The 25,297-nt window shown below is 54.3% G+C and overlaps 1 protein-coding gene across 1 annotated transcript in view; it reads left to right on the top strand.

The window, feature by feature from the left end:
- Positions 1–25,297, top strand: part of LOC132507987 (maestro heat-like repeat family member 5) — a 39,758-nt gene extending 14,461 nt beyond the window's left edge. Inside the window, 15 exon segments of the mRNA XM_060127746.1 lie at positions 720–756; positions 759–862; positions 1,483–1,605; positions 2,379–2,458; positions 17,785–17,867; positions 17,870–17,921; positions 18,383–18,503; positions 19,172–19,315; positions 22,966–23,004; positions 23,006–23,143; positions 23,704–23,859; positions 24,102–24,249; positions 24,640–24,765; positions 24,973–25,047; positions 25,200–25,297. Of these exon segments, the coding sequence (XP_059983729.1) occupies positions 720–756; positions 759–862; positions 1,483–1,605; positions 2,379–2,458; positions 17,785–17,867; positions 17,870–17,921; positions 18,383–18,503; positions 19,172–19,315; positions 22,966–23,004; positions 23,006–23,143; positions 23,704–23,859; positions 24,102–24,249; positions 24,640–24,765; positions 24,973–25,047; positions 25,200–25,297 (1,524 nt within the window).

Here is a 25,297-nt window from a genome sequence, read left to right as displayed (position 1 = left end):
CAATTGCAAAAGTGAATAAAAGATTTAAATAGTATGTCACAAAGGAAGGCATATGAATGACCAAAAGCCAAAGAAACAACAGTCAATATCTTGAATCCTCAGTGAAATGTCAATTAAAACCCGGGGAGCTGCCACTACCCACCCAGGACAGAGCTCAAAGGAAAGAGAAAGACTCGACCAAATGCTGGCGGGGAAACTCACACTGCTGGTGGGATGGTGAAACCTCCTTGGAAAATCGACATTGTCTTATACAGTTATGACTCACCAGTTCCACTTTTAGGTATTAACCCCAGAGGCATGAAACATTCATATACAAAATTACACATACAGGCATGTTCCCGGCAGCCTTACTCATAAGAGCCTCAAACTGGAAACAACCTGTACTAGGCAGACTCATTCTCTCCCAAAAATCCACCTGAGGAAACTAGAGAAAGAAGAGCAAGTTAAGCTGAAACCAAGAGCGAGTTAAACGGAACTGGGAGATTGGGATTGACATATATACACATATGTATAAAATAGCTAACTAATAAGCACCTGCTGTATAAAAAATAAATTAATTAAATTAAATTTTTAAAAAAACTGAAACCAAGCAGCAGAAATGAAATAATAAAATTCAGAGCAGAAATAGAGAAGTGAACTTGAGAATGCATGCAAAAATGTGGACGAGGACTTCCCTGGCGGCACAGTGGTTAAGAATCCGCCTGCTGTTCTGTGCCCAGAACTCGGAGGACATGCGGTGGAGGTGGGCGAGCATCACCTCCTGGCCCGTGGCCAGAGGGCGGACAAGGCCAAGACCCGCATCCTCCCGTGGGTGGACAACGTCTTGTCACGGATGGTTTTCTTCTTCCACTACAACTCCTGGGTGTGACCCCCCGTGGCCCCCAGAGCCCGCCAGAACCGGGGTCTGAGAATTCCAGACCTTCCAGGGCCTTGAAGCCCACCTCCCCACTCCCCCGCCACCCTGGGCTCCTACTCCATCGTTCCCACCTAAGGCTTCATGGGCTTCCGTGAGGACCCCCTCCCTCCACCGCCCCCCTTAAAGAAAACCCTGGGCTCTCACTCGGGGGAATTGGAAGTCCGGGTGACTGCCCATCACAGCCTGTGATGACAGTCCCCTGACTCTACACCCTGCACCAGGGGCTTCCACCCTGGTAACTCTGAGGGGCTATGCAGCCTGTGAGACCACCGCACGCTTGAGGCCTTTGGGCCTGGGGTGGCCACACATCACGAGAAGCTGCACACTGAGCTTCCTACAGGCACCTCCTGATGCTTAACCATCATCGACGTATTCGCATTGCTAAACAGAATCACTGGTTCCCGCGTCAAAAAAACACCCAGCTACATGGCCCCAGAGCTGGAGGCCTCTGCTGAGCCCCCTTGAGCGGAGGCCCTGCTGCCACATGTGACTGTGGCTCTCCTGCCCCTCTGGTGTTCCCACTCCCTGACCCCGCCCCCTTGCCCCACCACCTGACCCCTTGCCAGGACGAAACCCTGAAGCAGAGCTTCCTCATGGCCATCCTCATGCTGGTGGGGGCTGTCAGCCGCAACGAGGGCGCCCAAAGTTACGAGCTCTCCCAGGTCTCTGAGCTCTTCGAGTGTCTGATGGTGAGTGCAAGGTCCTGGGGCAGAGGAAGGGCTTCCCGGGACAGAGGGGGCACCTCCCTCAGAGGAGCAACATTCATGAGAGGCACCCACTGGAAAAGGTTGGGCTGATTGGATTTCTAGAGCGTGTACAAGCCCCTCAGGCTTTCACACCTGGAAGCACATCCATGGCCCCCACATGACTTGGTTCCTACAGGGACCCTGAGCTGGCCAGTTACATCCGCTGCACAGCTGATGTGGCTGAGACCCAGAAAGGCCAGCGCCGTCCATTCTGCTAACACTGACCTAGCTCACACCACTAGTTACTAGAGATTTTGGCCTCACAGAACCCCTGGGGTAGTGGAGGAAACACACAAGTGATGGACGATTATATAGTGATAATAAAAATAATAACAGCTCTCATTTACTGAGCCCCTGCTGGGACTCAGACACTCTGCTTCTCATTCCTTGCCTCATGTGTAACACAAGGGCAACAACATCATGTTTTCTGTGAATAAAAGAAGCTCAGAGCAGTTTGGAGACTTGCCCAAGGTCATGCAACTCGTATGGGGGTAGCCAGGATTCAGACATGACTTGTCTATTCTAAAGTCTATGCTCTAGTTGTCTAAGTGGGGGCTAGGCCACAGAGACCCACCTGGGTAGGTGAGGGTCTAGAGCATAATCCTGGGGGTTACAGGGGTGCGGGGCACCAAGGTCTTTAGGCAGGGTTGAGACTTGGTGGCGGAAGTGACATAGGCCCAGGTGTGAGTGACTCAGCCTTCACCTGGGATTTCCAGCTTCTGATGGAGAAGGAGCCCCAGGACACGCTGTGCGCGTCGACTCGCCACCAGGCCATCCACATCACCTCCAGCCTCTGGTAGGCTCCCCAACCCCACACGGGACCTTGCTCAGCATCAAACAGCAGCCTCACAGCTCAGGCTTGGTACCAGCAGGACAGTGAGCGGGGAGACATCAGACAGCAACACCCTACTGGGCAGGGCTAGGGACCTGAGCCAGTGCAGGCCACAGTAGGTGGGAGGTGGGCAGCTTATGGAGGCCAGAGCCACTGGGGCACAGCCACTCCCCAGAGTGAGCTGACCCACCCAGACACTCAAGGTCAGAGCAGTCATTCATGGTAAGACCCCAGATTCTATGGGCACTTGAAAAGGTGTTTTTTCCTATTATCAGGTGTAGGACTTGCTATATACCTGTAAGATTTACTTTACTGATTGTGGTGTTTAGGTCTTCTACCTCCTCGCTTAATTTGTGTCCATTTGATCTGCCTTGTCCTGAGAATGGTGTGTTAAAGTCTCCTATTATTAATGTGTTTCTATCTACGTATCCTTCCATCTCCTGTAGTTTTTACTTCATAAGGTTTTTACTTCATAAGGTTCATAATGTTATTTGGTGCCCATATTCATAAGTGTTATATCTTCTTTATGAATTGTGACTTTCAGCGTTAAAAAGTGCCCTGCCTTGTCACAGTTAATGCTTTGAGGGCTTGAATTTTCTTATCAGCATCACTGCCTCTGCTCTCCTATTTTTTCCCATTTGCCCAGTATGGATGTGCCCATGCTTTTATTTTAACCTTTCAGAATCCATTTGCTTTAGGTATCATCCTATATATAGCATAAAGTTTGGTCTTGATCTGTAATCCAAATTGAAACTCTTTTTATTTTAATAGGTGAGTTAAGTCCATTCACATTTATTGATATGACGGCTATGCTGAATCTCAACTCTGTCATCATATTTTGTAATTGCACGTGTTTTATTTGCTGTTTTTTTTTTCTATGAGATGTGTATTCTTTGAGCTTTAGTAGTCTTTTTAATTTAGGAAGGGTTGTATTTTTGTTCTAGTTGCTATGTTTGTACTCCTAACCTATTTTAATGCCCTTAGTCCCTTGTTTTCTTATTTAACCTTTTAATATCTGGTTTACTCATTTTTATTGATATCCTTAAACTCCCATCCACTGCCCATATAACAACCAGTGAGATTATTCGTCCCTTCTCCTTCTGTTTTCATTTGCACACTTCAAAATTCGCAGTGTAGTCATCCACCTTCCTCCTTCCATTTGTTTTGAGTACACACACTCACCCGAAGTCCCTTTGCCAAAGATTTCTAGTCATCTCTTAGCTTGACAAAGCTTGTCCTCTGAGAGATTCCTCAAGAAGGTTCATGGATTCAGAACACCCTAGGTTCTTTTATGAAGGGCAGTTAGGCTGGATATAAAGTCCTTGGTTCACACTTTCTTTTATTAAGTTTTTTTATTGTTTGTCTTTTGTTTTGTTTTTGGCCATGCCATGCTCCGTGTGGGATCCTACTTCCCAGACCAGGGATTAAACCCGTGTCCCCTGCATTGGGAGCACAGAGTGTTAACCACTGGACTGCCAGGGAAGCCTCTAAGTATTTTTTTAATGCTGCTCAATTGTTGCCTTGCTTTGTTTTTGAAAAGTCTGATGAAAAAAAAAATTTTTTTTTTTTTGCCTTTGTAAGTTATTTGATCTTTTTGTCTGGAGACCTTGGAACTTTTATCTTTATCTTTGAAATATAACAATTTTACTAAGAAATGTCTCAGAATTGATCATTCTGTGTTAATTTTCCCAGGTACCCGGTGAGTCTTTTGAATATGTAGATTTAAGTCTTTTGTTGTTATTGTTTCTGGAAAGTTCTCTAGGTTGTAATTTTTTTCTTCCAGTTTTATTGAGACATAATTGGACATACAACACTGGATAAGTCTAAGGTGTACAGCATAATGATTTGACTTACATAGATCATGAAATGATGACCTCAGTAAGTTCAGTGAGCATTCACCATGGCATTAGATACAAAAGAAAAGAAAAAGAAATTTTTTTCCTTGTGATGAGAACTCAGGATTCACTCTCTTAACAAGTTTCATATATAACACGCAGCAGTGTTCATTCTATTAATCATGGTGTACATTACATCCCTAGTACTTCTTTATCTTATGACTGAAAGTTTATACCTTTTGACCACCTCCATCTAATTCCCCCTCCCCCAACCCCTACCTCTGGTAGCCACAAATCTGGTCTCTCTTTCTATGAGTTTGTTTGTTTGTTTGTTTTGAAGTATAATTGACCTGCAACACTGTGTTAGTTCCTGGTGCACAACATAATGATTCTATATTTCTATACATTTCAAAATGATCACCATGATAAGTCTAGTTACCATCTGTCGCCACACAAAAATATTACATTATTATTGACTATATTCCCAACACTGTATGTTTCATCCCTGTGATTTATTTATCTTGTAACTGGACGTTTGTATCTCTTTATCTCCCTCACCTATTTCTCTCTTGGTTATAGTTTTAAATAGTAGTTCTGTTCCATTGTTGTTTTTCTTCTTCAGAGACTCCAGTAATTCAAATGCTAGTCTTTCCTTGCCTGTCTTTCATTTCTCCTACTTTCTCTGTGACCCTTTTTACGTCTCTTAATTTCATCTTTATTCTCTTGGTGGTCTTTCTACTTTTCCTCAATGCCCCTTTCTAGTTTTCATTTGAGTCTTCTCTCTCTTGAGCACCTTGAATTCTTTTTTTCACTTCTGAATTCAATCAACTCTCTTTTCCTTTCTTATTAGAGGCTTTTTTTTTTTTGGTCCTTTTTGCATTTATAATTCAAGGTGGTTTTTCATATCTTTAAAGGCTTGCTTGAGTATATTGGCCTGCATGTGGGGTGCTGTCTTACACTTTTATCTGAATCATGGTTGTTTTTCAGGGGAGGAATTTTCTCATTGGATGTGTGCTTTTTTTTTTTTTTTGCGGTACGCGGGCCTCTCACTGTTATGGCCTCTCCCGTTGGGGAGCACAGGCTCTGGACGCGCAGGCTCAGCGGCCCTGGCTCACGGGCCCAGCAGCTCCACGGCATGTGGGATCTTCCCGGACTGGGGCACGAACCCGTGTCCACTGCATCAGCAGGCGGACTCTCAACCACTGAGCCACCAGGGAAGCCCTGGATGTGTGCTTTTGTTTTCCAGGGGTTTTTGCAGTAACTCTATGGGTCTATTAATTTTTCTCCTGTTTATATGCAACACTATTAGACTGTTTTGTAGAATTTCAAGTTCAATGGCACCCTCTTCTGTCAGTATACCAAAGTCCAGGTAACTTAGCAGATTTTTAGTTTTGGTGGTAGGTGAAAGGATTATGTATCCTCCAGTATGGGGTGTCCTTTTTCTCTTGTAGGACCTTAAATTTTTCCTTTTTGTGCCATTACCTTTCACCAACCAATTTCAAAGGGTACTTCTTTCTTTTTTGCCCTTTTTTTCTCCCCAAAGCTGTGTGTGTTGAATGCCGCCCTTCAAATGAACATTCTTTTCAGTCCCTTTCTTGTGGTCAGTGCTCTGGTTTAGCTGGTGTCTTTCTTCTTTATTGTTTCATATTTTCAGACTTAAGATGGACTTTGTCTTCCTGAAGGTGATTTAGATCAATTCTGAGCCCTGTTGCCAAGTCCTGTCTCCTCCCCTCTCCATAGTTTCTCTCATCCTCCTTTTATCTGCCACAGAGCCTCATGGTGGAACAGGGGTGGGGTGGGAGTGTGAGAGACTGCAGGCCGGGGCTGGCAGAGCTCTCTTCTGCTTGTACTGTGTTGAAGTCTGGGTGTTCTCTGAGGTCACATTGTGTGGTTTAATTTTCTCTTCTTCCTGCTGTGTTGTTTTTCAAGGAAATTTTGAGAGGTGGGCGGGGGGGGGGGGACCCAGGCAGCCACCGTTGTCCTCAGCTGCCCAGGTCTATAGTTCAGTTTTATCTGTATTGGAATTTATACCTTATTTCCTCAGTTCTAAGAAGCACATTTTTCACACATCAACATCTATGAAGTGGGAGCACATTTTATATTGATGGTGCCTCACACCTGGAATGATGTAGGGTTCTCAGTCCCCCGGGGGGCACTCTTATCCTGAGACCGCTTCAAGTTTAAAAGTCTCTGCTGGAGGGTGTTTGGTGGGGGGCACAAGGGTGGTGCTATTCAGACCCCAAAGTGGGTTTTGTGGTTTGTATTCTCAGGAGCGCCATCCTCCTCCCCCACAGTGTGCTCAGTGACACCGGTTTTCTCGCTGTTCTTTCTGCAAGGCAGGGGTTTTATTTCCTTTTGTTTTGCTTTATCACATTGACACTGTACACACAGCCCTTGGGGTCCAACCTTTTTGGTGGGGCCCCTATTAGACTCCCATCTTGGATACCTTTTCTTTCTTAGTAGTGCGTGAAATAATGGTGGCGTGTCCTAAAATATAAACAGAATGGTGCGATATGAGCCCTTCCAGTATTCCTTCATTATCTGGCTTTTTCCCTCAACATCTTGTGCTTAAGCCTCCTCCCGATATGCTCCATATAGCTGGAGTTCATTCATTTTGGTGGCTGTGTAGGATCCCGTCCTATGAACACCAGGTACCCTTCTTACTATGGATGGACATTTGGGTTTAGGTCTGTGGTTCACGCTGCTGTGAATTTGGTCATACATGTGCTCTGAGGCACATCTGCATTCAATTTCCATAGTGTAGGCATGGCGCCAACACTAACATATGAGGCAAAATGTTTCTAAAGTACTTAACCCACCTCTCATTCCCACAGTATTTTTTGAAGAGTTCCTGTTGCTCTACCTCCTCACGAACACGTAACATCAACTTTCTAGTCAACCATCAAAATTTCAGCCAATCTTGTGGGTAGTATTAATCATATTTCCATGTTAATTTTCACTCTGCTGATTAAATAAGGAGGTTGTACATCTTTTCATGCCCTTTTTGGCCATTGGAACGGCGTCTTTGGTGATGCCTGTTCAGGTATCCTGCACATTTTTCTGTTGGGTCGTCCCTCTTTTTCTTATCGATTTCTAGGAATTCTTTATGTACAGTAATCTGGATACAAGGTCTCAGCTGATTCTATGTTAAATATCTTCTTCCACTTTGCAGCTTTCCTTTCGCTCCCTTACTAGGTCCTTTGATGAAAAGGAGTTCCAAGTTCCATCATTCATTCTCAGACATTACCTTATAAAAATCCTAGAGTTTGCCTTTCTCATTCACCCTCCAACCACCCACATCATGGAGGTGCTAATCGGGCTCCAGTTTCTTCTAAACGTCCAGCATCCTTTATCGAGTTCCCCACCCTGTTCCTGCAGCTCTGGGTGCTTGCTCCCTGCAGCCAAGGGTTGTGTGCTGAGGGACTTCCCTGGTGGCGCAGTGGTTAAGAATTCGCCTGCCGATGCAGGAGACATGGGTTCGAGCCCTGGTCCGGGAAGATCCCACATGCCGCAGAGCAACTAAGTCCACGTGCCACAACTACTGAGCCCACGAGCCACAACTGGAGAAAGCCCACACGCAGCAACAAAGACCCAATGCAACCAAAGATAAATATAAAATAATAAATACATTTTTTAAAAAAAAAAGAGCTGTGTGCTAAGGACCTGCCTTTGGGCTCTCCCTGCTCGGCACTGCTCTGCTTGTCTGTGCCTAGGCCAACACCCAAGGTTCTCATTCCTACAACTTTATATTAATTCACCTCCCCTGATCCAGAAAGGCCTCCCCCTCCTCCTTCCGCAAGACTGTCTTGGCCATTCTTGGCCCTTTGCATTTCTACATAACTTTTAGAATCATTGCCCAGCTTCCTCGTTTTCTCTTTTTCCTCTTTCACCCTCGGGCAACTGCTTTTACTGCCCTGGCCCTCAAAGCTGGACTAGGAATAATCCTGGCTTTGTCACACTCGTCCATCACGGCTCTATGCACGGCCTGCTTTAATTTAGTTCTTTACTTAGAGCAAGGATTCTTCTCAGTAATCGAATGCACACTTGTGAAGCTGTCACCCGTACAAAAGCCAGGGCCCTAGTTATGAACTACATCTAAGGACAGGGCTGCCCACCGTCACTGCTTCCATCCCCCTGGCTCATCCACTCTCATTTTTTTGCTTTCTTTTTATATAGTGAGATTGCATCTAAACATATTCTTAAAAACATTTTATAGTTTCAATAATTTTATATAAAGAGTATCATGCTGCCTGTAGTCTTTGGAGACCTTTTTCCACCACCCTGATATTAATGTAGATTTTTCGATCTTGATTGTCTATTCTAATCTAAATCTAGTAACACCCGTTTTCCTTTCCTTAGTATTGCATTGTATGTCTCTTTCCATTTTTTTAAATAGACTTTTCTTTTTTTGGAGCTGTTTTAGGTTTGCAGAAAAATTAAGCAGAAAGTGCAAAGTTCCATGTACTTCCCTCCCCTGCCAGGCTCCTTTCTTGGTAACATCTTGCCTTAGTGTGGTATGTTTGCTACAATTGATGAGCCAATATTGATATATTATTATTAACTAAAGTCTATAGTTTACATTACAGTGTGCTCTTGGGGGTGTACATGCTAGGGATTTGGACACATGTACAGTGAGTGACAAGCATTCACTATTACAGCATCATACAGGTTAGTTTCACTGCCCCCCAACCCCCTGTGCGCTGCCTATTCATCCCTCCCTCCCACTAAACCCCTGGCAACCACTGATCTTTTGACTGTCTACATGGTTTTCCCTTTTTCAGAATGTCACAGAGCTGGAATCATACCATACGTAGCCTTTTCAGGTTGGCTTCTGTCACTTTCTGACATGCTTTCAGGTTCCTCTGTGTCTTCATGGCAACCACTCTCACTCCTAGGAACTCTTTCTCTGTCTTATTTCTTTTTTGGGGGGAGGGGTGGTGGGGTGAAATGATCACCACAGTAAGTTTAGTTAACAGTCATCATCATTCATAGTTACAGATACTTTGTCCTTGTGGTGAGCTATTCTCTTAGCAAGTTGCAAATATACCATACAGCGTTAACAGCTACGGTCGCGGTGCGTACATTACGTCCCCGGTACTTAACTTATTTTATACCTGGAAGTCTGTACCTTTTGACCCTCTTCACCATTTTGCTTACCTCTGCCTGCTCACCTCTAGCAACCACCAGCATGTTCTCCGTAGATATGAGCTGAGTCTTTGTTTGTTTGCTTTGGGTTTTGTTTTCATTTTGGATTCCACATGTAAGCAAGATCATGTGGTATTTATCTTCCTCTGTCTGACCTATTCCACTAAACCTAATGCCCTCAAGGTCCATCGATGTTGTCTCAAATGGCACGATTTCCTTCTTTCTTATGGCTGAATAATATTTCATTATATATATATGCTACATCTTCTTTATCCATTCATGTTCTGATGGGTAATTAGGTTGTTTCCATGTCTTGGCAATTGTAAATAATGCTGATATGAATGTGGGGGTGCATATATCTCTTCAAGTTAGTGTTTTCGCATTTTTCAGATAAATTCCCAGAAGAGGGATTGCTGGATCACGTTGTGGTTCACTTTTTAGTATTTTGATGAATCTTCATACAGTTCTCCATAACGGCTGCACCAATTTACATTCCCGCCAACAGTGTACAAGGGTTCCCTTTTCTCCACATCCTTCTCAACACTTGTTAGTTCTTGTCGTTTTGACAATAGGTGTGAGATGATGCCTCATTGTGGTTTTGACTTGCATTTTCCTCATGGTGAGTGATGTTGAGCATCTTTTCACGTACCTGTTGGCCACCTGTGTGTCTTCCTTAGAAAAATGTCTATTCAGATCCTCTGCCCATTTCTTAATCGGATTGTGTGGGGAGTTTTTGTTTGTTTGTGTTTGCTATTGAGTTGTGTGTGCTTCAAGTATTTTGAATATTAACCCCTTTTCATAAATATGATGTGCAAATATTCTCTCCCATTCACTAGGTCGCCTTTTCATTTTGTAGATGGTTTCCTTTGCTGTGCAGAAGCGTTTTACTTTGATGTTGTCTCGCTTTGTTGATTTTTGCTTTTGCTGCCTTTGCTTTCGGTGTCAGATCCAAAAGAATGATTGCCAAGACTGACGTCAAGGAGCTACCACCTAGGTTTTCTTCTAGGAGTTTTATGGTTTCAGGTCTTACATTCAAGTCTTTAATCCATTTCGAGTTAATTTTTGTGTGTGCTGTAGGATAGAGGTCCAGTTGCATTCTTTCGTACGTGGCTGCCCAGTTTTCCCAGCACCATTTGTTGAAGAAACTGTCCTTTCCCCATTGCATGTTCTTGGCTCCTTTGTTGTAAATCAATTGACCAGGTCTGCGTGGGCTTATTCCTGGGCTGGGAACACTTTCCTGACTTGGCTTCCGGAGCCCCCCCTCACCTGGCTCCTCCCCCACAAGCCCAGCCGCTCCTGCACAGCCTCCTGGCTGCTTCCTCCTGTGCCCCTGGCTTCTTAACGCAGGGGTCACAGGGCTGAGCCTCAGGCCCCATCTTCACTTACACTCCCTGCCCTGGTGGCCACTTCCAGCCCCCTGGTTTAAATATCACCTAAGCCCAGGCGTAGTTAGGACATAACGAGCTCTCACTGCGCGTCCTGGCCCGTTTCCAGCCCCTCCGTCCCAGCAGCCAGAGTGGCCCTTTAAAACTAGGTCGGATCACGTCTCTTCTCCATTCCAAACATTCCAGTGGCCCCCATGTCAAAACCTTTACTGCACCCAACAAGTCGTGAGGCTGCCCCGCGACCTCACTGTCCTCCTGCCCTCCGCTGCTCAGGCCACGCCGCCCACACTGGCCCTGAACACGCCACGCAGACCACCATCTCAGAGCTGCAGCCTCTCCCATTGCTCTCAGGTCTCCGCAGGCACCCCCCTTCTTAGCGGAGGCCTCCCGACTGCCCTGCTTACAGTCGAGGACGCCCAGATGCATCCTCCTGCCGTACCCCCTCCTGCCATGCCCCCTCCCGCCCTGCTTTATGCACGTGGGGTAGTGTCTGACGCACCATTGTTTGCTGCCCAAGTCAAACCCCAGGGGGGTCACGCCCAGGATTCTTACTGGTTCTGTCTCTGCCCAGTACCCTGGGACGTTGCCTGACCGTGACGGTGCCCAGTACAGAGGTGCCAACTGAGTGACAGACACCCACAGGGAGTAGAATAGAAGCCTTGGCCCTCTGTGCACCCTCGCTCCTGGGGACCATCTCACCTAAGCCCCTCGAGGCAGCTTTGCCCTGGAGAGGTGAAGTGACTTGGCCAAGGTCACCCAGTCAGCACGGGGCAGAGCAGGGATTTGAGTTCAGGCCCTTCTCACTGCAAAGATGCCACTTCTAGGTGGGTGGTGACCTCACTCTGGAATCTCCCAGAGTCCTCTGAGCCCACTCATCCAGGGTCAGATGGGACTGGTGTGGCCTCCCCAGTGCTCAAGGGCAGCCTCCCTGGGGTGTCTCTGAAAGTTGGGGGTTGCAGCTCATCAAACCCCCCAACTATGCCCTCCCTGCCCACACCCCATCATTCCAGGGTCCCTCCTGCCCCTCCAGCCCCTTCCACCCAGCACTCAGGCCCAAAGAAACAAAGAAAACAAGAGGGCCGTCATGGTCACTGACACTGGAGAGCCCCGGTGCCCCCTGCCTCCCCCAGTCTTGCAGGGCCATGCTTCCCCCCGACCAGGCAGAAAGGCCATGGGACTAGGCAGGCCTGACCTGCACCATCTCCCCGTTACGAGGCAGGGCCCTGATCAGAGCACATCCTGTCTCCAGTCCTCAGTTTCCTCACGTGCAAAATGGGCACAAGGACACTGAAAAGCTCTGCACACACCAGTGATGGCCCCTAAGTTGACCCAGGTTGGTGCCAGGGGAGCTGGACCCCAGGAAACCCAGGCTTAGGAGGAAGCAGCCACGGCAGGCTTCCAGGAGGAAGTGACTGTAGGGCGAGCCCTAAAGGCTGAGCGGGAATAGGCCAGGTGAGGAGGCCAGAGGCCGGAGAGGAGGCTTCCTCTGAGCCACACAGAATGTCTGTGCATTGCTGAGCTAGAGCCCATAGGACGGCAGGGATGCCTGCCCAGCCACCACTCGGCCCCTGCAGGCAGACGCCCTCCGGGTTCCCTTGCACAGGGCGCCGGACCCCGGCACGTTTTCGCTCGGATGCGCTGGACAGTTGTCAGCCTCCCCCCACCCCGCTCCTGACCGGTGTGGACTGGCCCCCTGTGGGAGGGTCATGGCCCGGGCCGGCGGGCTTGCCTTCCTCTGCACTGCGGCGTATCTGGAGAAATCCATTAAGCGAGACGTTAAAAGCCGCGGGGCGACCTCCTTTCATTTGTTGGTATTATGATGAGCTTCACACAAGCTGTCAGTTTTAACAGCTCTCCCCAAGACACTCACTGAAAAAAACTGTCACTTCTCTCATATTGCTTCTGAATTCGAATGTGCACCAAGTTCCTTTTTTATTCAAATCAACCATGCAAAATGCATGAATCTTCCCTAATAAACTGTTAAAAAGTTCCCCTTCCAGAAACAGGAGCGTTAGGAGAAAGCTATGATGAACTGCCTGGTCCATCAGCTTCCCTCCCCCGCCCCATGAGGTCCAGCCTCCCCTTCTCCCCCTTACCACCCTCCCACTGCCCTCCACCCCTAAGTCAGGTCAGACCTCGCCTGTGCTCAGAACCCTCCCTGCTTCCTCCCCCTTTAACTCTGAGAAGGGCCCAACCCTTCCAGTGGCCCACTGGTCCTTCCTCAGCTGGGTGCCTGTCTCCTCCAGGACCTCAGTTCCTGCCACAAGCCCCCACCATCCATGCACACCCTCTGCTCCAGCCTCAGCATCTTCCTGCCGTTTCTCAAACCCAGCACACTCCTGCCTCAGGACCTTTGCAGCTGCTGCGCCCTCTTCCTGGGGTGCTCTTCCCCCAGTAGCCTCACCTCCTGTGGTCTCTCAACCATCTTCTCTAAAACAGCAGCCCTCCTCCCTCCCTGCTGTGTTCTCCCCCAGCCCATCCCAGCTACAGCTGTCATCTGTGCCCCATATAATGGGGGCTCCGGGGAGCAGGGACATATGTCTGTCTCACACAGGGCTCCCCCAGAGAACAGGATGGCTGTCACCTCACGGGGAGCACCAGGGGGCCTTCTGCTCAGGCTCAGCTGTGTCAAGATGCTCCAGCAGCCTCAGCCCTCCCCCCTCCCACCTCGCAGGTCCTGGCTTTTCTCTGGGCGGGTCCTCCCGGAAGAGAAGGGCGAGGCCCCAGCAACCACAGGACAGACTCCCATCCTGGGCATGTCTATTGGCTCTAATTGGCCCAGCTTAGTTCACAGGCCCACCCCTGAAACAACTGCCTTGGCCAGGGGCATGTGGGGCTCTGACTGTCTCCCACACCTTCCCTGGAGCTGGGATGGGACCTGGGCCCCTTGCCCAGAGGACAACGGCAATGCGGATACCACCCCAAGGGGCCCGAGAGCACAGCAGGCCAATCGGCAGTGATGTCCGCCAGCCATCAAGGACAGCGACGAGGTCAGCAGCCGCTCCCGGGCCTCAGAGGGCAGCACCACCCAGGCGCGTCACTGTGGCCCCAGGTCTGACACTAGGTGGATGTGGTGGTACCGACAAGGGGGACGGGGGCCGAAGAGGGATCTGGGCACTCACTACCGAGAGGCCCACTGTCTTGTGGGTGCTCCCGGCAGCATGAGGGTGGCACAGGACACCTGTGGCAGCCACGCAAGTCTCAAGGCAGAGTCAGACCAGTCCTGGGCCTCTGAGGTTCCTGACGTCCTGCTGAGCTGTGCCGGCCCCTGGAAGCAACAGGTGAGGGTCTGGCAGGGCTTCCTGCCAGGCAAGGAGCAAGCGTGGACGGCCCTGCCTTGGGACTCTCCCTTTCCTTTGCATCTCTGGTGAACAAAACCCCTTCTTTTAGAGACGTTTCCTGCTTTGGTTGGTTCTCAGCAAGGTCCTCCTCCAGGCAATGTCCACCCTGCCCCACAAAGGACTTCCCATTCCTCTCGTTTCATCCATTATGGGCTGAATCTCTTTAACTCTAATGGGACATCTCATTTCTCTTCATTTCAAAGACACTCCCTTCATCCACTTATAGGTCTAATCCAACATATTTTCCTTCTTGCCCTGGCTGCCAGGAAGCTCACATAAAATTAATGTTCAGTCATCTCTCACTGTGGCACGGGGGTGCTTCCTTTTGTTTCTCACTTCCTGATTAGTCCTCTTTTCGACTTAAAGCTTTAAGTGTAATTTAAAGCTCTTTTATTTAAAACACTGTTCGTAGTCCTGGGTTTTGGCAGTCGACAAGGAACAAATAAGCAGTTAATAATGATATGCTGTTTGGGGCCTGGATCTGAGATCTAAGATCTCCTCCTAACCCCACTGTGAGCACTCTGAGCTGGTCTCTCCATCTCATGGTCTTGGTTTCTTCTTCTGTGCGATGGGGTTGGTCCCTCCCCAGGTGTTGTGCGGGTCAGGCGCCGCAGAGGACTGGGTAGCCTCTATGCTAGGGTGACCCTATGCAAGTGACCAACACTTGGGACCTCAGTTAAGGGTTAGATCATGACCCCAGCCCAAACGTCTTCTGTTCGATTTGCCCAGTTGGGGTGCCGTGGTCTCAGGCCCAAGGACCTCCTGATTCCTCGGACCCATGGGGGTTGTGACTTCCCAGGGGTTGAGCAGGGATTCCTGAGCAGGAAGGGACAGACGGGAAGGTTGGTGCTCTGCCCTGGTCTGGAGTCCCCACGGCCCTGCTCGGACCTGCCTCCTTCCCTGGCCCCTGGCCTCAGCCTCGGTCCCCCTCCCACTCTGTGCTCCCCACAGCTCTTGGTCGAAAAGAGGAGGGAAAGGACTAACGGCTTATGTACTCTTTGGCCCACACTTGCTAAGCGTCCTGTGTGTCCTGCTCTCGTTATTTCATGAATACGGATGGCGTTTGCTGTGTCACAGACCGTGCTCAGTCACCAGAGAGCCATCCCTGCACTCAGGAGCTCAGCCCCATGGAAATGCAGGTGGGGTCAAGTGACAGCCCGGTGATGCATGACACACCCTGGAGAGTGCCCTGAAGGAGAGGCACAGCCTCTGCAAAGGATGACCTTGGGGTGCGCCCCCTGCATGCGGTTCCCTGAGGACCCGGCCTCTGAGGACAGACCTGAATGATGGTTAGAGCTCACTGGGTGGGGAAAGGAGGGCAGAGAGCCTTCCAGGCAGGGGTACCCCAAAGAGGAAGGGACAGGAAGGAGGTGACCCCACGGCTCAGCCCCAGAGCAGTGGGGCGCTACAGGGGGCTCCGTGCGGCGGAAATGACAGTATCCGGTCGGCACTGGGGCGACGTACAAAGATGAGAAGACAGAGCCGCCTCCTGCAGCTCACGTCAGTTGGGGGACACCAGGAGGGAAGGAAAGGGCCACGCTCCATCTCCTCATCCCCCCGGGACAACAGCGGTCCGTGTCCCGTGGCACTGGTGCACAGGAAGCCCTAGCCCTGTGTGAACCCCGCAGGCTCCCTGCACCCCTGCAGCCCGCCCTCCCGCCCTCCCTCACCTTCAGAGTCGCTCTGCGCCAGGCATCCCTGGGGTGAGGCTGAAGGAGAGGCCTCTGAGGCCTCTGAGGACAGACCTGAATGATGGTTAGAGCTCACTGGGTGGGGAAAGGAGGGCAGAGAGCCTTCCAGGCAGGGGTACCCCAAAGAGGAAGGGACAGGAAGGAGGTGACCCCACGGCTCAGCCCCAGAGCAGTGGGGCGCTACAGGGGGCTCCGTGCGGCGGAAATGACAGTATCCGGTCGGCACTGGGGCGACGTACAAAGATGAGAAGACAGAGCCGCCTCCTGCAGCTCACGTCAGTTGGGGGACACCAGGAGGGAAGGAAAGGGCCACGCTCCATCTCCTCATCCCCCCGGGACAACAGCGGTCCGTGTCCCGTGGCACTGGTGCACAGGAAGCCCTAGCCCTGTGTGAACCCCGCAGGCTCCCTGCACCCCTGCAGCCCGCCCTCCCGCCCTCCCTCACCTTCAGAGTCGCTCTGCGCCAGGCATCCCTGGGGTGAGGCTGAAGGAGAGCACGGCTTCACCCCAGGAGGAAGGGAGGGGAGTCCTGCATGGCCGGGCTCGGACCCGAGGGCCTCCGTCTTCTGTCGGTCAAGGAGCTGCATGGATTTCAGGCAACAAGAGTCCCTGTGCATTGCCCGGGGTCCTGGGCTGGGGATGGTCTTAGGCTTTACGGCCCCACAAGTGATGCTGTTCACCCCGAGAGTCAGCAAGGGAGTCCCAAGAATGCCCACATCAGCCAAATGCCATCTTTCCAGAAGCCCTGCTGTGGTGCGGGGACACAGCGACCGTGAGAGGAGATGCCCAACGTGCCCCAGGACCAGAAGCTTCCGAGAGTCATCACAGAGCAGACGAAATGCCAGTGTGCCCGAAGCCGCCTTCTCCTGCAACCGGCATCACTCTGGCTGAGGCCAGTGACCCGGAAAACGCAGCCTCTTTTTAGCGGCACGGCTTTGGGCCAAGATGACAGGCCAGCTGACATTTGAGTCGGCCCCACTGGGGACTTTCACAGAGGGCATTTCATCCCTTCTCATTTGGATTTGCAAATCTGATCAGAGCTGTGCCTGGTCCAAGCTGACAGCCTCACTCTGGGGGCGCTTACACGTCCAGGTGACACCACCAGGCGCGGGGTGGCTAAGCAGGGAGACAGGCCACCGGGCCATTCCCGGGCCCTCCGCCCGTGCACTGCCTGCAGGGCCCGGGGCAGCCCAGAGCCCATGGCTCGACACCACCGTGCAGGTCTGGAGCCCGCGGCGCCTGGCCAGGCTGTGTGACCCGGACGGGGCACGGGCAGCACGGTCCCTGACCCGCACCCCGTCCCGCCGTGCTCCGGGTCCAGCTTTCTTTCTTGAGTCCACACAAGCACGCGGCCGGTGGACCTGGTTTCCCCGCATCCTCAGGAGCTGCAGGTGGACCCTCCTCTGGGCCCCCGTGACACACACCCCCACGGTCCTCCTGCCCTGCCGGGACCCCTCTGCATTCTCAGCTCTACTTTTAAACGGCAGGGTCCATCGAGGCTCTGCTGGGGCCCCTTCCACCCTGCAACTGGGGAAGCCACCTGTCCCCGGTGTCCCCTAGCTCTCTCTCCAGCCCTGTCCCCTCAGCCCCAGCCCTGGAAAGCCAGCTGTGGGCACCTCACACTGACCATGTGCCAAACCTGTCTCGAGCTTCCCCCTGGACCCGCCCCTCCCAGGAGGCCCCCTCCAGTCTCCAGCTCCGCCACCGGGCGCACACCCATCCCACGCCCCGACATCTCTGTTGAAGGAGGCCGGGAACGAGATGCCCCCGGGAGGCCCCAGTGCTGCCGGGCCCTGAGTGCAGACGGGAACCACAAGGCACCTTTCCACCTGCGACGGCTGGGCACCCTCCCCAAGGGCGAGGCTGGCTGGGGACCCCTCTGTGCTGCCGCAGCACGTCGCTGGAGGCGCTGAAGAGCCTGCTGCCCGCCACCGGGCACTGGCAGGACTTCGCCCACCTGGAGCTGCAGGGAGCCTGGGACTCTTCGCCACCACCCACACCGACCCGCAGGGCATGGGCCTCCTCGCCAGGTAGGGGCAGGGTGGGGCCAGGGGAAGGACACTGCGCGGGTCACCCCTGCCCAGAAGGCTAGGCTGTGGACTTCCGTACCTCCAGGGCCTGCCTGCGAGCACAGCCCCACGGACTCACGCGTGTGCACGCAGGGCACGGAAAGCACGGGCGCCCCACCCCCGTCTCACGTGCACACGCTGGAAGCCTAGGATGCAGGCGTCTTCCCCCGGCCCCTTCCGCGGCCTGAGGCCTCCTAGGGGACAAGGGCCAAATCTGCTCCCCTGTCCATCCCATGCTCAGCCCGGGCCTGGCAGCCAGTGGGCGGCCAGTGGGTGCAAAGGGAGCAGGAAACGGTCGAAGAGAGATGTGCCCACCCACGCTCAGCAACACCTCTGGCCCCTGGGTTGGGGTGTGTGGGGAGGGGGACACGGGGCTGTGTCCGCAAGCCCACGCCCTGCCCCTGCCCTTCGCCTGTGCCCAGGGCCATGGTGCAGAGCCGCTGCAAGCAAGTCACGGCGCTGATCACCCAGCTGCTACCCAGCCTGCAGAGCCAGGAGCAGCGGGGGAGGAGGGCAGCCATCGTCATCCTCACGGGGACCTGCGTGTGGCGAGGGGAGCCCCTCAGAGACAGCCTGAGCCCCTCGTCCGGCTGCCTCAGCCGCCGCCAGAACCACACCAGGACCTCACCTGCCCGACAAACTCCTCACACCCCCCCTTCCCGCTTCCAGCTCCTTGGGGCCTGCGGGCGGGGGCTTCTGTCTGGGTCCGCACCTCCCAGCGCCCCCTCAGCCTGAAGCCTGGGGGGACTGTCTTTCCACGCACCCTGCTCCCTGTTGACTCGAGGTCCCACCCCTGGGACCGTGAAGCCAAAAGGGCAGTGAAAGAGTAGAAGGAGACCCCAATCAAAGCCTGTGCTTCTCCCACCCCACCCCGCGTGAGGAACGTCTGGGCCTCCCTCCACGGGGCTTTGTCCCCAAGCGCCCCACGAGCCAGGCTGCTGATGTACGCTGCTCCCAGCCTCACTGTGTGACCTCAGACAAGGACCTTTCCCCCTCTGGGCCTCAGTCTCCCCAGCTATACACTGAAGGATCGAACCAGCTTGGAGGTGGGTTTCAAATACCCATTAAGCAAGATACCCGGAGGGAGCAGGTCAGCCACGCTCTCCAAACCACCTGCCAGGCCCTGGTCCTACAGCCCTGCTCCCAGACACAGATGAAGGCCCCTAGGAGAGGATGCCAGGACTGCCCCGCCTGCCCCGGGGGCCACCCAGTTCCTCTACAGCCCTGCCCTGCTGGAGGTGCTCCCCAAACAGGCCGCCCTGACCATGCTGGCCCAAAGCCTCAGGGACCCCAGCCCTGAGGTCTGCGTGCTGAGCCTGTAGGTCCTGGGAAACATCCTCTTCCACCCAGAGAAGGTAAGAGGGTGAGGGGAGCCGTGGCTGGAGCAACCCCCAGAGCGGCCAGGTGTGCGGGGTGCAGACAAGGCCCCCTGGGTTGGAATCCCGGCTCTAGGGACACAAAATCACCTTGCTGGGGCTCGGTTTCCTCACTTGCAGAATGGCGCTGGTGACGGCCTCTTGGCGGGGCCGCGGGAGGGGTGCGGCATCTACTCCCGAAGGACGCTGCCTCCACCACACCCGGGAATAGGCGGGCGCTCCTGCAGACCTCCAAGCACCTAGGAGGAGCCCCCCAGGTGGCACCCCAAGGCTGGCCCGCAGACAGGAGCCTCCCCTGAGAATCGTATGGGCGGGTACCCCCGGTCATTGCAGACTCAGCTTCACCCCCTCCCGATTGCCCCCATCACCGTGCAACCCACATCCCATAATGAATGAACAGCTGGAACATTGCCAAAGAGGCAGAAGGGAAGGCCTGCAATGCTGCCTTAGGGGGTCTGGCCGTTCCATCTACAGCCCCCCAGCTCATCCACCTACCTACCCACTCATCCATTCATAAAGTCAGCCATTCATCCCTCCATCCCTCCATCCATCCATCCACCCACTCATCCATTCATAAAGTCAGCCATTCATCCCTCCATCCATCCGTCCATCCATCCATCCACCCACCCACTTGTTCCTTGGGTCCTTCGTTTATGAGTCATTCTTTTATTATTTCTTTCATTCATTCACTTCACTCAATCAGTTATTCACATTTGCTTTGTCACTCATTCATTCATTCTGTCAGTGGTCAGCCATCCAGACACCTGTCCCCAGGTGTTCTCCCAGACAGGCAATCAGTAGGAAGTGTCTATGTGCTTCCTCTCTACTCCGCACTGAGTGTGGACCTGCAGGAACAAAGAAGACAGAGCAGAGGGGGCTACCAGACCAGGACGGCCAGGGCTAGGGAAGGTGGATGGTTCCCGAGGGGGGGTGCAGCCGCAGCAGGGCTGGGGGAGACAACACACCCTGAGCCCCTCGGCCAAGGAGACCTGCTTCTGTGGGGACACGTTGAACGGGGCAGGGATGGAGCGGGCCCCAGGGCTGACGGAGGGGCCGCGGTCGCTGCCCTAGACGCCAGAGAGGCCCCCTCCGCTGGGGCCCATGAGAACAAACGGCCCCGCAGGACTGTCCACTTCTGTCTACCGTCAAACACAAATCGCACTAACTGGGTGCCGGTGTGTGCACTGGGAGACCGGAGAGTAGCTACACGCAAAAGACCCAAACCGACCGCTTACACACGGTAGAAGTGCCTTTCTCTCCCGCCGCTGTGGCTGTCCTGCTCTGCACGCCCCAGGGGAGCAGGCTCCTCGTTTGCTGTGCTCCATTCTGGGTGCTGCCCTCCTCTGCAGGGCCTGGGCGGCCACCACCATGCCCACTCCAGCCAGCAGGCACACCCTGCCCCTTGAGGCGCGACCTGCAAGTTGATCACTCACTCCTGCTCCAGTGGTCACGCGAGGAGGCCAGGGAAGTCCACCCCTGCCACAAAGGGGTCCTCTTACCAGGGAACAGGGGGCCAGCTCGGCAGGCGGAAGGAGGGCCCCCTCCACCAATCCCACTGCTCACGTCGGGGGAGGGGATCCAGACAACTAGGTTAAAAGCTACTCGACAGTCACGGGACAATCACATGGAAAATCTGCATGCTGCTTTCAGGACCGGCGCCCAGCCATGTCTGTCCTTGTTAGAAATTCTATTTTGCTTTTAGAAGATGCTACCAATGTCATGCCTACATATTAATGAAATAATTCAACTGAAAACGCTGCAAATGTAGCCATCGAAGGAAGGCAGACACACTCCAGTTAGCACGCCTCCCACCCACAGCTGACCTGAAACCATTCCCTTTCAGGTCACCTGTGACCTCCCCACAGTGGACCCGTCAGCACACGTGACTGGGTGACCTTTCCGTCCGCTTGGCCCCAGGACCCCTCCCTCACTTGGTTTTCCTCCCACGTCGAAGGTGGTGCCGTGTCACCTTCACCGGTTCTTCCTCCTGTTCTTGGACCCCTTCCCGCCGTTCTCCTTGGTCTACACTTGCTCCCTTGGTGGTATCCTCCAATCTTTATGTACCGCCTATAGGCCAATTGCTCCCAAACCTGTATCCCAAACGCGGACCTGAACTCCAGCCTCGACCCTCAAACTGCTTGGATTCTAGCAGCACCTCAAACTCAACCTGTGCACAACGGACCCCTCACCCCAAACAGGCTCCTCCTGCAGCCCCCATCTCAGGTGATGGAGGCTCCACCCGTCCAGTTGCTCCAGCCCCAAACAGTAAGGTCGTTCAGCCAATCAACAAACCCCACAAACACCCAGGCGTGCTCCTGCCTCAGGGCCTTTGCACTTGCTGCTCCTTCTGCTGGAAAGCTCTTCCAGCACCTCTTTGTAAGAATTTGCTCAGCTCTCACCTTCTCAGTAACAAATGCTCTGATCCTACTTAAAATTAAAACTTTAGGGACTTCCCTCGTGGTCCATTGGTTACGAATCCGCTTTTCAATACAGGGGGCAAGGCTTCGATCTCTGGTCGGGGATCTAAGATCCCACATGCTGTGCAGCACAGCCAATAAATAAATAAATAAATAAAATAAAATAATTTTTTAAAACCCTTCATAACCACCACCTCTGCTGGTACCTCCACCCCAGTCGGTCCCACCCCTGCCCTGCTGTATCATACCATTCGTCACTGACTGACACACGCCATGTTGTGTGTTTAACTTTGGGTCCTTCCCGTTAGAATCCATTCTGCCTGTCCAGTCCACTGCCAGACCTGGGTCTCAGCACCCTGGCTTCACCCAGCTGGTGCTCAGAAAGTGTGTGTCACTGAAATGAATTTAATACTGTAAAACTAAACACAGCTGAGGAAGCCAATGAAGTTGCCTAAAATTTGCTTAAAGGTTGTAAAATCAGCCTAGTTTGCACAAGTCATTGATAAGGGGCTTGATGGTGGGAAACATCCATTTGCTGACGTGTCCCTTTCTGACATGTCCATCCAGACAATTCATGAGCATCCTGCCCACAAGAGGAGCAGAAAGAATGGGCTGAAAATGAACTTAGCTTTTTCTTTTAAAGTAACGTAAACATGGGAAATGGTCATTGCAACATAGAAGCCACCACTGGTGCACCCAGCTCCCCAGGATGTGAGTCGCCAGCGACCTCAGTGTGTGCCCACCTGACCAAATTTGTCTCCTCCAGCCCCCCAGGCCCTCTCTGACCCATGGAGAGGCCAGGAATGGGGGTAAAGGCAGGGTGGGGCGGAGGAAGGGAAGGGTGGTCTCCAGGACTTGGTGGGGGCCCTCTGGCCAGCACGGGGCCGGACAGGAAGGACCTGGGAGCCAACTAGCCCGGGGCTAATGCTCCCCTAACCCCAGGAGGACCCCCAGTGGCTCAGAGGCGAGAAGTCTGTCCGCAGTCTGTCCACAGCTCCCAGAGGACAAACCAGGGCTCGGAGCTCATTTCCCTCCTGGGCAGAGCCAGGGCGGGATCCAGCAGGGTGCAGGGAACAGTGCAGGTGCCCAGGCCTGGATGGGGGTCTGGGAAGGGCAGAGTCTGTGTTGGCTCTGGGTCTACCCGGCAGGGCTGGGGTGCGGGGTGTGTGCAGAGGCAGGGGTCCCACTGCCCACTGGCCCCACCTCCCCGAGGGACGCCTGCTCCGTGGACTGCTGCCGCCCTTCCTCGACGGGCTTCTTCCACAGCAGCGAGCCGGTGGTGGTGCGCGTCATGGGCACCGTGACGGACGTGCTACACCGCCTGGGCGCACACAGCACAAAGGCCCAGAGCCTTGGCATCGCCATCAACGCCCACTCCTTCTCCGACGACGTGAGTGCGCCCAGGGAGGGGCGAGTGCCCCCATCTCGTGCCCTTCCTGTGCCTCCCCCGCTCCCTTCCTCGAAGGCGGGGAGGACCCCAGGCCACGGTCCAGCTGGGGCAGGGAGGTGGAGGTCCAGGGCAGCTCCCTGGGTGTGCACCGGCGCAGGTGGGCCAGCCTGGAGGCCACCAGGTGGCGCTCGCCCCTCTCCATGGGGCTGAACTAGCGCCGACATCCAGTCTCTCCAACCCACCTGTCCTCACCTTCCTGACCTATCAGCACGTTTGCAATGGCAGATTTTCCTTCACTGGGAAATTAGAGGGATAAGCCCCGCCCCCCCCAGCTGCATTCATGACACTCGGGTTGTCAGGATGTGATTGTGAGCATGAGAGAGAAACGATTTTAGGTCCCTGAGGATGGCCTGTGACCCTCCCCGGGAGCCCTGTCCCTGAGAGCCCTGAGCCCAGGTGAAAGGGTCCCGCTGAGGGGACTGAGCCCCGTCCCCACCACGGAGCGGAGGGTCAGGAGCCCCAGGCAGGTCTGGCTCTGGCCCTGAGCCTCTGCCTTGCAGGAGAGGGATGGAGTCCAGGCAACGGCCATGGCACTGTTCGGGGAGCTGGTGGCATCAATGACAGGCAGAAAGCTAAGTGGCCTGAGAACCCAGGTGCACCAGAGCATGGTGGCCCTGCTCCTGCACCTGAAGGACAGCTGCCGGGCCATCGTCACGGTCAGTGCCTCCCGATGGGCCTTCGCCTTGGCGGGGCTGGGGACCCACGGGTGGCAGGGGGCAGGGGGCCGGGGGTCTGTAGATGGCAGGGGGTGCTCCCTGGGGCAGCAGGTTTGGCCCCCTCCTTGGTTTCCCTGCCCCTCCCCATGTGCACACACGTGCACTCACACACACGTGCAAACACGTGGCCGTGCCATCTGTGGCCAGGACGCTGTCTGTCCTGCTCACTGCTGTGTCCCCAGCGCCTGGCCTGCAGTCGGGGCTCAGGTTGTTCGTTGCACTTGCTGAGCTATGGGCTGAGCCCTACTGTGTACCAGCCCGTGCCCCACGCCAGGCCACTAAGACGCAGCTTGGCCTTCCTGGAGCTCCCAGAGGCCCGGGAGATGGACAGTAGCGGCCAGTGTCCAAGCCAATAGGGGCTAAGCGGGGCCTGGTGCCACGGCCAGGGAGGTGGGCGGGCTGAGCGCAGCCTCACAGGCAGCGGGAAGGAGCCCAGGAGGGGCTGCGCCCACGCTGCGGCTTCCTCAGACCCTACCGCAGCCCGGGCCCTCCCCTGCGGTCCCCCCAGCAGGCCAAGCTCGCCTTCCACCGCGGTGCGGCTGCGGCACGCCCTCTCCTGCATGCTGGCCTGGGGGGTGAGCTCGGCGCCAGCCACTTCCTCTGGAGCTGCCTGGTTCGGGGCCGCAGCGGGGCAGGGGAGGGGAGGGGGGCCAGGAGCCGGGCTCCCCGGGGCTGGGGCTCCGGTCCATGCTCTGTGCGGGCCCAGCCCTCTGGCCCCAGCGAGTGACAGGCGTGCTCCCCAGATGAGCCACAGCCAGGAGGGGCTCAGCGTCCCCTTGGCACAGGCCCTCGGCTGCCTGCACAGCCGCTGTCGGCACATCGAGACCTGGGCAGCGCTCTTCGTGGGTGAGCGGGGGCCGGGCTCGGGGACCCCGGGCCTGCCCCGCCTGAGCGCCCTGAGCTCACCCGCCCGCCCGGCGCCTGCCTCGCCACTGCAGCTGGAGCTCGAGGGCCACTGGCAAGAGGAAAGGCGGCGAGGGGGCGAGGCCTCAGGGGTCAGGAGCGGGTCCGAGCCCCCTTCCACCGGCCAGCGTGCTCCTGGTTGTCACACAGGTTATACCATCTGCCACCACCCCCAGGCCGTGTCCCAGATGGTCACGCGGGGCTGAGAGGGGGTGGGGAAGGGGAGCACCCAGGCCCGGAAGGCCCAGGAGGTGGGGTCTGGGTGCCAACCTGCCCCCTGCACCCCAGGTGGGAACGAGGGCGCTGCCCTGTCAGGGCGGGGCTGTGGGCAGACGGACCACAGGGGGCACCTCTGACTTCTCCCTCCTCTCCTGGAGCTTTTGAGGATCTTAAGAATGACCCAGAGCCCAGCACCCAAGAACCTGCCACCAGGCAGTCCTCCTTCCTTCAGCAGATGGCAGCCGGACCGCGCTGA

This window comes from Lagenorhynchus albirostris, chromosome 17 (genome assembly GCF_949774975.1).
Source record: "Lagenorhynchus albirostris chromosome 17, mLagAlb1.1, whole genome shotgun sequence".
In the NCBI taxonomy this organism is placed as follows: Eukaryota; Metazoa; Chordata; class Mammalia; order Artiodactyla; family Delphinidae; genus Lagenorhynchus; species Lagenorhynchus albirostris.
The sequence above is the reverse complement of the archived record's forward strand: the minus strand, read 5'-3'. Positions and strand labels throughout refer to the sequence as shown.